The following is a 14484-nucleotide window of genomic DNA, read 5'->3' as shown; positions in this document are numbered from 1 at the left end:
CAGGAGAAAGTGAAAAAGAAACACAACAGGAGGGGAACAGGAGAAGGCAAAACAGAAACACAGCAAGAGGGTGTGAAAAACGAGGTTTGCTTTCTTGGTAAAATTTAAGAAGTTTAATAAAAAGACAATTAGGATACAGAATTGTTACACATTCAATAGATCCTAGTGCATGATTCAAACATTCCTCTTGAGTTTGAATTCTCTCTGTTCAGTTTTAACTCCCCCCGAACCATTTTATCTTGCAGACCCTTCTGCGAGTGGCTCCATTCCTCTGCTAGCACAGGTTCAATAAATTCCTTCTTGGAGCTTTGATTCACCACTGTCTTCATCTGGATAATTCAGGAATGCCGGAGGACCCTCTTCATCCTCCTGGTTTAGCCAGTTTAGATGTTATAAAAACGGTCTTTACTTTTAACACTATGCCACAACCCCCGCAAAAAATAGACACATTCATCACATCACCATTTCTAAACCCTTTTAATAATAAAAGAAACTAGATGAATACAGTAAAACCTTCCCACGTTATACATGTAGCATTCATTTTAGTATTTGTGAAAAGCCAACTTTATAGTATGTATCTATAACAGCTCCAAGGCAGGTACCTGAGATGATTTTTGGAAACTGGATCTTCTGTGAATCAACCTGACATTGTTCCCAGGCATCGCTCAGTCTCAGCCTCCAGTTTCAGGACAACAAATCCTGTCTGGCAGCCCCAGATTGCTCCAGGAAAGCTGACCTTGATCAATTTCTGCTTTTGCAGTGAACCTGCATCCTCCAGGATCTTCCTGAGACTCCTCCCAGGTACCTCCTGGAGTCTTTGGCTCACAGACGTCTAAGGTGCTGAGACCCCGGGTAGCAGTCCCAGAGGGCTCCAGGGAAGCTGCCCGAGGGGATTTTGTGCCAGGAAAGAGGAAAGAGCTGTGCAGGCCTGCAGGAGCACAGGGGCAGCCCCGCTGTGGGTGTGAAACGTGGGGTTGTGCTTCCTCTCAGGTAAAACAAAAAAGGTGGCCGGTGTAGTTGTTGTGAAATATGTCGAATGAGGCCACGGGACAGTTATAAAAATGAGTTTTAATAAACAAATGGAAAAAAAGCATGGAAAGAGGCTTTTGGACAAATATTTTGCATGCTTATAAGTGAATAATGTGAGTTTTAACGTTCTCACAATATAAGTTTTAAGGGTTTTTTTAGGCCTTTAGCATGTAGGATAGAAGAATGCATAAGTATTATTATTTGCTTTGAAACAAAATTATTGTAAGCTTTGAGCTGCTTTGTAGTGAGAGGTTTTGAACTACAGCTTTAGGATTTAAAAAAGTGGTAATCACCTAAATAAAAGAAGGAAGTGAGCTTATCTTAAGGAAAAAAAAAAATTTAAAAAAATTGAGGGTCCTGGAAAGGAAAACTGGACCCCATCATCACAGATGCATGATGTTGGGAGGGGAAGCCAAACATCACCATCACTGATTTATGGCCCTGGAAAGAGGAGCTGGGCCTCACCATCACCGACGTATGATTCTGGGCACGGGAAACTGCACATCACCATCACTAATTTACAACCTTGGGGTGATAGAAATTCGACGTCAGCAATAGGAACTGATCACAATGGGATATGGAAATCAGACTTCACAAATAGAAACTAGGAGGAAACCACAAAAAAAATACCAGCAAAAACCAGCATTCGGTGTGCAGCTGGAGGGGAAACCCCCCCACTGTACCCAGCACGCTGCTTTGCTCACATTTTATCGTTTGAATTACCGAATTAATAAATCGATTGTTGCTTGATATATTGGCTGAGTCAAGCTCTTATTCCTTCCGTGGGGACTCAGGAGCAGCTGAATGTGGCTCCTCTTGTGCCGGGGTGTGTCTGTGTGCCCCGCTTGGCACCTTGAGGAGCAGCTGGATGTGCCTGTGGCTGCGGGCTGTGTCTGGGGTGCTGCTGGCCACTGAGGCTGCCTGCTGGCAGCTTTGGGGGTCTGGGGGGGAGTCACATCTGCCCTAAAACCCCCTCCCAGCCCCACAGACACTCCCAGACACCTCAAACCACCCCACAGGCCCTGGCCAGGACTCCCCCAAACACTCCCTGCAATATAAATAGCCCTAAAAGCCACCAAAACCCCTTTCCATCTCCCCCAAATTCTCTCCAAGCCACACAGCCTGGCCACGACCACCAAAACCCCCTCACAGACTGTCCCAAAAGCCCCCCAAACCTCCTCCCAGTGCTCCCAGGAGTCCCTAATACCCCTCCCAGTCCCCAAATGGCACCGACCAGGAGAGGTTGGTGCACAGGAACATCCCCAGCCAGGAGCAGCTCGGGCACTTCAGCAGCGATTTGGGCACTTGTGGGGGGGACACCCTGGATGGGGAGACCCAGGCCAGGGACTGGGACAGACAACCAGAATTCCTGGAGAACAGCCGGGCTCAGGGGGACACGTTCTGCCAGCACAACTAGGAGACTGTAGCCCCATCTGCCTGGCTTTACAGCCCTACAACACCCAAATCCTCCTGAAGACTCCTCTGAATCCCAAATTCACCTCAAACTCCCAGTAAAATGGTGCAGCTTTAGATCTCTTTGTTTCTTTATTTTTTACCCCAGTTCTTGGTGTTTTGATGGGATAAAGATGGAAATTATTTAGGCTGGGAAAGACTTCCAAGGATCATCTTAGCTTTGTTCAATGTCACCAGAAGAAACAATTGGATGGGGCATGTTTTTTAGGGTGTAAATGTTTGGGTTTTCTTCCTTTTGTTCCTTTTTATAGATTTTTTTTCCCATTTCTTGCTAGGAAACACTAACAACTGGGCACTTAAGAAAATGAAAGAAGTGATCAAGCTCAGGGGAAGAGAGCATCTGGTTGCACTTCTTTTACTTAAGAATTTCTTTTTGAGGGGCAGAGATATCAAGAGAATCGGGCAGGTAAAAGATGGGGCTGGGGCAGCTGCTGGCTCTCTCTCTCTTGGCTTCAGAGTGTTAGGAAAATTATTCCACAAACATCAGAGGTTTCTGTCCAAAAAGGAGACAGAGGAATCCTTTTTCCTTATTCGAATAAAGGGAGAGACCATGAGGAATTCCCCCTGGGGTCCCTCAAATTTTGGAGGACGCAGCCTCCTATTTATCCTCATTTCCCGGCCGCATTTCCCTCTCTCTTTCTCCATTGGCTGAGGTACTTGAGAGTTACAGACTTCCCGGAGTGCCTAATACCTAAAATTCCCCTTGAATGTATAACCTCCCTTTTAATTTTTAATTCTTACAGAATTTATGGGGTTTCCCCCATTGTTTCTTTCATCTTTCAATATCCAATTTCATTTATCAGCAAACACACAGTTTGTTTGTAAAGGCAAATATCTTCTTTTCCATTCATCAATCAGTGGAATCCTCCCCATTGTTTCTTTCATCTCTCAGTGCTGGTTTTATCTACCAGCAGATCCACTGCTTGTTTGTAAAGACAAGTCTGTCATTCCTCTCAAGAGGAGGAAGGTCAGAGCTGCTGCTTGGGGAAAGGAATTCCCTGCTGCTGCCAGAGCCCAGCCCAGAGCTGCTTCTTCTGCCATGGGGTGATCCTCTGCTCGTGAGAGCAGCCACTGCACTGGGACCGCATCATCATCACCTACCTCACTGTTAGAGATGAGTAGTATGATGATTGGCTCTCACAATTATCGGATGAATACTGTGTGTACATTAAAAGAAGTTCTGTTGATGTATGGTTGTGTTATTGTAGTTTGTTGTTTGGACACCCCCAGTTCTCTCTACAGCCCCCTTTGCCCCCCTCTGTATTGCTGCCACTGGACAGTCTGGGTTGGTCCTTTCTCCTTATTCAGTCCTTTGTTGTGTTTGTTGAGGTTTAATAAAGCTCTGAAATTTTAAAGTGAGCGGTCGTTTCTCACAACTGGGGACTCATCTGGCATTAAAACCTCGTCTCCATGGCCCTAGGAGATTTTGGACGAGAGTTCCACCCCCTGATCTCGTGGCTCGATTGGCTTCTCCTGGGGTCATTGCTGATTTGCAGGTCGACACCTCGGGGACAATAAAGGACCAAATAAGGATAAAGAGGAGGGGGAAGAAGGGGAAAGGCCCCCTGAAAACCTGCAGATGGAAAGATCTGGAGGATTGAGAGTATTGTGTGAGGGGGAGACGGAGTCCGGGAGTGTGCTTGGGGTGTGAGTGGGATGCAGTCTGGGAGTGTGGTTAGTGCGAGAGTCAGACTTGGGAGAACTGGTTTGAAAAGGCACTGTTCTCATAACTGGTTTGAAAAGGCACCATCCTCATCATTGGTTTGAAAAGGCACCATCCTCATAACTGGTTTGAAAAGGCACCATCCTCATCATTGGTTTGAAAAGGCACTATCCTCATCATTGGTTTGAAAAGGCACCATCCTCATCATTGGTTTGAAAAGGCACCATCCTCATAAGTGGGATGGCCAGATTGCCCATAATCTGAGTGCAGGCACCTCAGCTCTGGTCAGCACTGCACAGGATCTGTACCTGAGTCTGTTGGAGCTTGAGGACATTGGACAGTTGGGTGGATTTGGAATGTGTCAGATTGGAGGCAAGACACGAAGTGCACAAGAGGTGGGGAGAGGCTGCTGGAAGCACCAGGCACGGAAACACCAGCCTGGCTGTGCGGGGGTCTCCAGGCCACGGACCCTTGCATGGGGCAGCTGGGAATGGGGAAAGCTCGTACTGGGGAGGCCTGGCATGACAGCACCTCACCTCCAGTCACGCTGCAAGAAGGACTCCATTTTTGGATGGCAAAGAAGAGTTGAGCGGCAGACTTTGGGAGGGCCCAGGGTTGGCTGATGTCATACCAGGGGTATAAAAAGTGGAGCTGCCATTTTGTGGATGAGCCTCTGGCAGTCGGCCGCGCTCCCAGTGCTGTCCCTTTCTCCTTTTGTTAAGGTTCAATAAACCTTTGAAATTTTAAAGTGAGTGCTTGTTTATCAAGTGTTACTCATTAAAAGACAGACCTAGCACCATCTGCTCGGGTGCCCTGACCCTGAGTTTGCCTCTCCTTGCCCTGCTGGGAGCCAGGCCCCTGCTGCCCCACCCCGCTGCTTCTTGTGCACTGCTCCAACCTTTCCCTGCACTGCAGCCCCACACCCCTGCCTGTATGTAGTTACACTTAGAGTTATACTTAGTTTTATTAGTTTTAGGGTTTTTTAGGGTTTTTTTGGAGGTTTAGGTTTTGGTGGGTTGTAGGTACGAGATTTTGGTGTTTTTTGGTGGTTTTGGTTTAGGATAGGTTTAAACAATTTGAAGGGAAAAAAAAACAGTTTAGGGAGCTTGTTTGCTTCAGCTAGCTAAACTAACTAAAAGCAAAAAAAAAAGGTTTTTGTTTGGTTGTTGTGTTTTTGATGAATACATAGGGTTTAGAGAAAAAAAAATGTGTAGGAGTGAATGCTGTTTTTCTAAAACAAATTGTGTGTGGGGTTTTTTTGTTTGTTTTGTTTTTAGAGCTAGTTTTAAAGACACAGAACACATACAGAATATACAGAACAGATGACTGGGGATATAAGCATCCTAAAGTTACTTTAGGACATTTTACTCTCTATCCCCATATTGTCAACTTACTAAAACTAATTGGATTGTAACTCTACATATAGGTGCCAGCCCAGCTTGCTGCTGGGGCCCTGGGATTGACTGCCCCAGGGGTTTGTGAAGAAAAGCCTCTCTTCATCCCTTCCTATCTTGGTCAAGCTGCCATTATTACCACATGCTCCCCGAGCTCACACCACAGCACCCCTGCGGCTGTAGGGGAATCAGGGGAAAGTGCCCACGGCCAAGAAGGGGTCACTGGGTTTGTGGTTCTGTTTGTTGTTAATGCTGTAGCTGTTGTTGTTTGATTGCTTTATTATACATACTACTAAAGAACAGTTATTCCTATTCTCATACCTTTGCCTGAGAGCTCCTTAATTTCAAAATTATAATAATTTGGAGGGAGGGGGTTTACATTTTCCATTCCAAGGGAGGCTCCTGCTTTCCTCAGCAGACACCTGTTTTTCAAACCAAGACAAGGTAAAAAATCAGCTCTTCTCAATGAACTTGCAATGTCGATCTGAGTCTCAACAGATGTGCCTGCCCCTGTGTTCATCCCGGTGCCCATGGGGATCCAGGAGGATGTGGTGACCACCAGCCAGGTGTCTTCCCAACCTGGATTACCAGGAATGTGGCTCACCAGGGCTCTCCCCAGCGTGGGTGCTCTGATGGGGGATGGAGTTGGAGCAGAGGATGAAGCTCCTCCTGCAGCTGGGGCACTCGCAGGGCTTCCCTTACCGGTGTCTCCATTGGTGCTGATTCAAGACTGAGCTCGTTCTGAATCTCTTCCCACACTCAGGACACTCGTAGGGCTTCTCCCCAGTGTGGATGCGCCCGTGCCTGACGAGGTGGGAGTTGTACTTGAAGCCCTTCCTGCAGTCGGGGCAGCGGAATGGCCTCTCATCCGTGTGAATCCGCTGGTGTACGAGGAGAAGGGAGCTGGTCTGGAATGTCTTCCCACACTCAGAACACTCGTAGGGCCTCTCCCCAGTGTGGATCTTCAGGTGGGAGGTCAGGTGGGAGCTCCGGTTGAAGCTCTGGCCACATTGCCCACACTCGAAGGGCCGTTCCCCGGTGTGGATGCGATGGTGGATGATCAATCCAGGGGTGTCTCTAAAGCCCTTCCCACACTCAGGACACTCGTAGGGCTTCTCCCCAGTGTGGATCATCTGGTGGCGGATCAGGCGGGACCTCCAGTTGAAGCTTTTCCCACATTCCCCACACTTGTGGGGCTTCTCCTCTTCATGAAACAGCTCATGGACCACCAGCTCAGAGCTCTGGCTCAATATCTGGCTGCCTTCCTGGCACAGGGTGAGTCTTTCCTCCTCAGAGCTCCCTGGGCTGGGGTTGGAGCTTGTCCTGTGGGATCTCTGGAGATTTTCCTCCCCATTGGATTCCTGCCCCGTGGAGTCACTCAAATCAGCCTCTTCCACGAGGTTCCTTTGTGGGGATTTGTCCTCCCTGGTCTCCATCCTCAGCTCCTTGTCTGGGGAAGGAAGGACAAGGAGAGGATGGGATTTGCCTCCGTGCCAGAGGGAAGGGGAAGGAGATTCCCCCCAGTTCATCACTGGCAGGGGGTTTGTCCTGCAGCTGGGGCCATGCTGGGCTGGGAGATGGAGCAGGAGAGAGGGGAAAGGGGCACTGACTTCCTCCTCACCTGTCTGGCTGTCCTGGGGCATCTTCCTTTTCCTCACAGCCTCGCCCTCCATCCGGCCAAGGTTTGGGAATGGGAAATCCTGGTTTGCAGGCAAAACAAGATGTGAGCACCTTGGCTTTGAAGGTCCCCCTGCCCAAGTCCATCTCTAGAAGTCAGCATCATATGTCCATAAAAATCTGCCCTGAAAAAACCTCTTAGGAGTTCCCTGTCTCTGGTCTCTCCTTTTTAGGGTTCTGGGATTCCTGCCTGTCCAGGCTGCCAGAGGTTCCAGGAATCTGAAAACCTACTCCCTCTTCTATCTCCCCATTTAGAGACACCAGGGGCTTTTGGGATCCTAGGGTCCTTTCTCCCCTAATTCTCTGCTTTGGGGTGCAGGGGGTCCAATGAGTCCCCCCTGCCCCTCTCCAGGCTGTTGAGGGTCCCACAAATCATGGTGCTGCCCCCTCTCTGGGCTCCCCACTTTGGGCTCCTGGGGGACACAGGGCTCTGCTCCTCCAGGCTGCCTCTGCTGGGAGCCACCACTGGGACCCACCAATGTCCCCTCCAGGGGCATTTTCCACTCACCTTTGGAGATCTTTATTCTCCAAACATCCCCCCCCTCCCAGAAAAACCCAACCCAGGGACCCCTCCAGGATATCTGGGCCCAGCTCCCCTCCCCGGTCACCTGCGGGATTGGTGGGGGAGGTGGGGGGCGATTCTCCCATGTGTTGGGGGGCTGTGAATTCAGGGAGCTCTCGACCTCCTCCTTCCTTCTCCTTTTCTTGATCCTCATTTGTCCCTCCTCTTCCATCTCTCCTCCTCCTCCCCCAGGAGCAGCGACACCCTCGATGCCCCATTCCCTGTTCCCCAAGAGTCAGCTGCCCCTGACCCTTGCTGGGGACCCTGGCTGGGCACTTCCAGCCCTTGGGGCTCCTCTCAGGAGAGCTGGGAGGGAGGAACACAGAGAGGGGTGGGGGATCCCAGGAGTGGCATCACTGGGAGGGACAGGTTTGTACTGGGGTAACTGGAACCTCAGTGGGGCAGCTGGGAGCGACTAGGCATAGCTAAGAGCATGCTGAGGGCAACTGGGATATACTGGGAGTGTCTGTTAACCACACTGGGATGACTGGAACCACACTGGGAACAGGCAAGACCATGCTAGGCAGAACTGGGACCATGCTGGGGGCTCCTGGGAGTGAATGGGATTGACAGAGTGTACATTGGGGGCAACTGGAAATGTCTGCGACCATGCTGGGAGGGACTGAGGGTGACTGGGAGTGGCTGTGAGCAACTGGGATCAAGCTGAAAGCAACTGAGGACAACTGGGAGTGACTGGGATATACTGGGATATACAGGGAATCACAGGGATCATACTGGAGGCTACTGGGGTCATGCTGCCATTGACAGGGAGCAACTGGGGGCCACTGGCCTCATCCTGGTAGCGATTGGGAGTGACTGGAATTAGACTGCAAGTGACTGGGATCATATTGGGATTGGCTACAGTCATACTGGGATTATGGATTAAGGCGTGACTAGACCCAGACTGGGGCTTACTGGGAACTACAGGGCCCATGCTGAGAGCCAACTGCTCCCACACTGGGAGGAACTGGGAGCAACTGTGAATGATAGGATGCATGCTGGTAACAACAGGGATGCACTGGGAGTGGCTGGGATAAAACTGGGGGCATCTGAATCACACTGGGGTAGCTGGGAGTGCCTGGGAATGACTACAAGAATGTTCAGGACAACTGGGATATACTGGGAATGCCTGAGACCATGCAGGTGGGGACTAGGACCACACTGGGAGCCACTGGGAATGTGCTGGGGGCAAGTGTGAGTGACTGGAGCCCTGCTGGGAGAGGCTGGGATCATACTGGGAATTACCGGGACTGTACTAGGGGCAACTGGGAGAACTGGGAACACACTGCACAAAAGCTGGAGGAACTCGCAGGAACTGGGACCGTGCTGGGGGCAAATTGTAACGTAATAGGAAATGACTGGTATTGACTGGGTCATACTGGGATCAGGCAGGGAGTGAAGGCAAGGGACCAGGCCCATATTGGGACTCACTGGGCTCATACTGGGAGCAACAGGGATCCTAGAGGGAGTGAGAAGTGATCAGGATCATACTGGGACTGACTGGGCTCATCCTGGGAGCAGCCGCTGCCGGCACCGGGAGCCCCGAACCCCTTTCCCGCCCATCCCGCCCCTCCAGCCCCAGCACCCCCCAACGGGGTCCCGGCAATCCCAGGGGTCCCCCCCTCTCGGGGTCCCCGCTTTGGGCTCCTGGGGCTCTCCTGTCTCTGGGGTCCCGCTCAGGGGGTCCCCAAAGCCCGGGTCTCTGCCGGGCTCCCCAAACCCGGTGTCCCCCCGCCGGTCCCGCCGCTCCCCACGTGGCCCCGGCAGAGCTCGGAGGGCCCGGCCCGGGAAGCCCAACCCCCACCTGGGGGGACCCGCATTCCCCCGCCCCCCGCCGGGGCTCTGCCGACACCGGGACCCCCCAAAAACACCTCCCGGGGACCCCGCCATGTCCCCCGAGGGGGGAGCCCTGCAAGCCCCAAACATCCCCCAAAAAAACCAAACCCAGGGACCCCTCCCGGGATATTTGGGGCGAGTTCCGCCTCCCCGGGCACCTGCGGGATGGGGCCGATGGTCCCGGGGGGCTGCGGGTTCAGGGAGCGCTGGGGCCGCCCGGTCCCTCCTCTGCTCTTCTTCCTCCCGCTTCCCGCTGCTGCTCCGCCTCTTCCTCCCTCTCCCCTCCTCCTCCTCCCCCGTTCCCGAAGCCCTGGCGGCCGCGGGAGGAGCGGGGATGGAGCCGGGACAGGTCGGGATGGGCAGCGCGGGGCTCTCGTCTGCTCCCACCCGCTGGGGCCGGGGGGAACCCGGCCCGGGGAAAAGGAGAGGGAAACTGGGAAAACTGGGCGCTGCACATCCACACTGGGCCTTGCTGGTTGGGAAATTCCATCCCCTTGAGCTCTTCCCAGAGGCCTGGAGATGTTGGAGGGGGGACTGCAGAGACGGATGAGGGATCCCAAAAGTGGTATTTTGGGGATAGGATCCGTGGGGATGGGAATGTCCCGCTCCCTTCCCGGGGCAGGGTCACACCTGAGCTAGGTGTGCAGGGCAGGACCTTGCCCTGAGCCCAAGCCCTGTCCCACCTGCAGGATCTGCTTCCCCTGGGCCTCTTCCCCCTGCGGCCCCAAGCCCAGCTTGGTGCTAAACAAAGAGGCTGGGCCGGGGTCATCCTTCGGCGGGGGCTGTGCACCCCCTCTGCCCCCTCCCCAAATTCCCCCCGGGGGCAGCAGGAGCTGGGGCAGGAGCCCTGTGGGGAGGGAAAAGGGGGTGACACCGGCATGGGGGGTCACACACGCTCTGGGGGACACACACGGGCCCTGGGGACGCCCCTCACCTTCTCCTGCAGCGCCAGGAGGATGAACCCCAGCATGGACACCCCCACCCCCAGCAGCATCTTTGGGGGTGGGGTCTGCTGGCAGCTTTGGGGGTCTGGGGAGGGGGGTCACATCTGCGCGAAAACCCCCTCCCAGCCCCACAGACACTCCTGGAACCCTCAAACCACCCCCCAGCTCCTGGCCAGGACCCCCCAAATGCTTCTTGCCATATAAATGGCCCCAAGAACCACCAGAACGAACCCCTTTCCATCTCCCCCAAGTCTCATCCAAATTCTCTCCAAGCCACACAGCCTGGCAAGGACCACCAAAACTGTCACACAGACTGCCCCAAAAGCCCCCCAAACCCCCTCCGAGCAGCACAAATGGCCCCAAGAGCCACAAAAGCCTCTCCTAGTTCCCCCACGATCCCCCAAAACTTCCTCCCAGCGCCCCATGGCACTGACCAGGAGAGGTTGGTGGACAGGAACATCCCCAGCCAGGAGCAGCTCGGGCACTTCAGCAGCGATTTGGGCACTTTGGGGAGCACACCCCAAAATGGGGAGACCCCCGCCAGGGACTGGGACAGACAACCAGAATTCCTGGAGAACAGCTGGGCTCAGGTGGACACATTCTGCGCACACACGTATGAAATTGTGGCCCTGTCCGCCCAGCCTGGGCAACCCCCACAAATCCCAAAAAATCCAGTGAACCAACCCCAAATACACCCCCAAATCCTGGTAAAACAGGGCTGCTTTAGATCCCTTTACTAAATTTCTTTATTTTTACCCCGGTTCTGGGTGTTTTGATGTGATAAAGATGGAAATTATTCAGGTAGGAAAAGATCATCAAGATCATCCAGTACTGCTTGATGCCACCAGAAGAAACAATTGGACAGAGCAGTCAAGGTTTTTAGGGTATAAAATTAGAAAATCAGATCTTCCCAGTGAATTTCCAATGTCGATTTGACTACTGATGGATGCTCCTGCCCTTGTGTTCATCCAGGTGCCCATGGGAATCCAGAGGAGTGTGGAGACCACCTGCCAGGTGGGAATTCCACTGGGAATGTGGGTCAACAGGGCTCTGCCCAATGTAGGTCCTCTAATGGGGGATGAAGTTGGAGCAGTGCACAAAGCTGTTCCCACAGTCAGGGCACTCACAGGGGTTCCCTTACCAGTGGCTCTGTTGGTGGTGTCTCAAGGATGAGCTCCAGGAGAAGCTCTTCCCACACTGGGGACACTCGTAGGGCCTCTCCCCAGTGTGGATGCGCTGGTGGGTGATGAGGGTGGAGTTGTGCTTGAATCCCTTCCCACACTCGGGACAGCGGAATGGCCTCTCATCCATGTGAATCCGCTCATGTATGAAGAGGTCTGAGCTGGTGTGAAACCTCTTCCCACACTTGGGACATTCGTAGGGCCTTTCCCCAGAGTGAATCTTCTTGTGGGAGGACAGGTGGGAGATCCGGCTGAAGCTCTTCCCACATTCCAAGCACTCATAAGGCCTCTCCCCAGTGTGGGTCCTCTGGTGGGTGATCAGGTTGGAGCTCTGGATGTAGCTCTTACCACATTCCCCACACTCAAAGGGCCTCTCCCCAGTGTGGATTCTCTGGTGGACAATAAGGCTGGATCTCTGGATGAAGCTCTTCCCACATTCCCCACACTCGAAGGGCTTCTCACCAGAGTGGATCATCTGGTGGACGATCAGGTTCGAGCTCTCACTGAAGCCCTTCCCACATTCCAAGCACTCATAGGGCCATTCCCCAGTGTGGATCATCTGGTGGCGGATCAGGTGGGAGCTGTCTCTGAAGCTCTTCCCACACTCAGGACACTCGCAGGGCCTCTCCCCAGTGTGGATCATCTGGTGGCGGATCAGGTGGAAGCTTCGCCTGAAGCTCTTCCCACACTCCAAGCACTTGTGGGGCTTCTCCCCATCATGAGGCTGCTCATGGACAAGCTGAGAGATCCAGCTGGATCTCCAGCTGCCTTTCCAGCACAGGTTTGGTCTTTCCTCCTCAGAGCACCCTGGGATGGGTTTGGAGCCCCTCTTCATGTGGGATCTCTGGGGCTTTTCCTCCCCATTGGATTCCTGTGCTGTGGAGCTGCTCAAAACAGCCTCTTCCATGAGGTCCTGCTGAGGCGATTTGTCCTCCCTGGTCTCCATCCTCAGCTCCTTGTCTGGGGGAGGAAGGAAAAGGAGAGGATGGGATTTGCCTCTGTGCCAGAAGGACGGGAGATCCCCTCAGTTGGGACTGAGCAGGACGGCGTCGGTGCGGGGTTGTCCTGTAGCTGGGGCCATGCTGGGCTGGGAGATGGAGCAGGAGAGAGGGGGAAAGGAGCAGTGGCTTCCTCACCTGCCTGGGGCTCCAGGGGCATCTTCCTCTTCCTCACAGCCTTCTCCTTCCTCTGGCCAAGGTTTGGGAATGGGAAATCCTGGTTAGGTGAAAAACACAGGATGAGTGCATTGACTTTGAAGGTCCCTCTGCCCAAGTCCATCTCTGGAAGTGACCAGACATCTGGGGTCCATAAAAACCTCCCAAACACCAAGATTCAGTCCTGAAAATGCCTCCCAGGAATTCTCTGTCTCTGGCCTCTCCCCTTTGGTGTTCGGGGGTTACCCCCTGTCCCAGCTGCTGGGAGTCAGGCTTGTATTAGAGGTCCCTCGTCTACTTGGTTCCCACCCTCCCCAGAAATCCAAAAAACTCCCCCCTCTCGTGTCTCCCCGTTTAGGGATGCTGGGGGGTTTTGGGGTCCCAGAGTCCATTCTCCCGCAGTTCTCTGCTTTGGGGTGCAGGGGGTCCAAGGAGTCCCCCCTGCCCCTCTCCAGGCTGTTGAGGGTCCCGCCAATGGCGGTGCTCCCCCCTCTCTGGGCTCCCCACTTTGGGCTCCTGGGGGGCACAGGGCTCTGCTCCTCCAGGCTGCCTCTGACGGCAGCCAACACTGGGACCCCCCAGTGTCCCCTCAAAGGGCATTTTCTGCTCAGCTTTGGAGTTTTTCATTCTCAAAATATCCCCTCCGAAAAAACCCAACCCAGGGACCACCCAGGATATCTGGGCCGAGCTCCCCCTCCCCGGTCACCTGTGGGATGGGGCGTGATGATGCCACGGGCCGAGGGCTGTGAATTCAGAGAGCGCTCGACCTCGTGGTCCTTCTCCTTTTCTTGACCCTCCTTTGTCCCTCCTCTTCTTCCTTCTCCCGCTCCTCCCCTTCCATCCATCCTTCCTCCTCCTCCTCCCTAACCCCACCTCCTTCCCGTACTTCCATCCCTTCTCGCTCTCCTTCTCCATCTCTCCTCTCCCAGCCCTCCTCCTCCGCCAGGAGCAGGCACACCCTGGGTGCCCCGTTTCCGAAGCCCTGGCGGCCGCGGGAGGAGCGGGGATGGAGCCGGGACAGGTCGGGATGGGCAGCGCGGGGCTCTCGGCTGCTCCCACCCGCTGGGGCCGGGGGGAACCCGGCCCGGGGAAAAGGAGAGGGAAACTGGGAAAACTGGGCGCTGAACATCCACGCTGGGCCTTGCTGGGGACCCTGGCTGGGCACTTCCAGCCCTTGGGGCTCCTTCCGGGAGGGGGGAACACAGAGAGGGCTGGGGGATCCCAGGAGTGGTATCACTGGGAGTGACTGGGTTATACGGGGATCGTGCTGGGAGGAGCTTAGCCCATGGTGGGGGAGACTGCAATCACACCGAGGGAGACTGGGATCATACTGGCATCATACTGGGAATGAGTAGGAGCCTGCAGGGCCAATTAAGATGATGCGGTGGGCAAATGGGATATACTGGGATTGACTGGGATCATGCTGAGTGTGACCAGGAGCAGCTGTGAGCAACTAGGATCATGCTAGGAGCAACTGGGAGGAACTGGGAGTGACTGGGTGTGTGCTGGGGCTGATTGGAAGCAACTGGGCTTATACTGGGAGGAACTGGGATCATGCTGGAGGTGACTTG

General features: G+C 53.8%; 1 protein-coding gene across 1 annotated transcript in view; it reads right to left on the bottom strand.

Annotated features, from left to right (window-relative positions):
• Positions 1-4413: 4413 nt before the first annotated feature.
• LOC136303666 (zinc finger protein 850-like) overlaps positions 4414-14484 on the bottom strand; it is an 87276-nt gene continuing 77205 nt past the window's right edge. The window contains exons 6-8 of the mRNA XM_066207257.1: positions 11720-12498; positions 10560-10563; positions 4414-6761 (exon numbers count right to left, since the gene is read on the bottom strand). Of these exons, the coding sequence (XP_066063354.1) occupies positions 6258-6761; positions 10560-10563; positions 11720-12498 (1287 nt within the window). The 3' untranslated portion in view covers positions 4414-6257. The remainder of the gene's footprint in view (positions 6762-10559; positions 10564-11719; positions 12499-14484) is intronic.

The sequence above is a fragment of the Chamaea fasciata genome, unplaced genomic scaffold (genome assembly GCF_029207755.1).
Source record: "Chamaea fasciata isolate MVZ Bird 193981 ecotype frontalis unplaced genomic scaffold, bChaFas1.0.hap1 SCAF_40, whole genome shotgun sequence".
Classification (NCBI taxonomy): Eukaryota; Metazoa; Chordata; class Aves; order Passeriformes; family Sylviidae; genus Chamaea; species Chamaea fasciata.
Note: the sequence above shows the minus strand (reverse complement) of the source record. Positions and strands in the feature narration are given on the sequence as shown.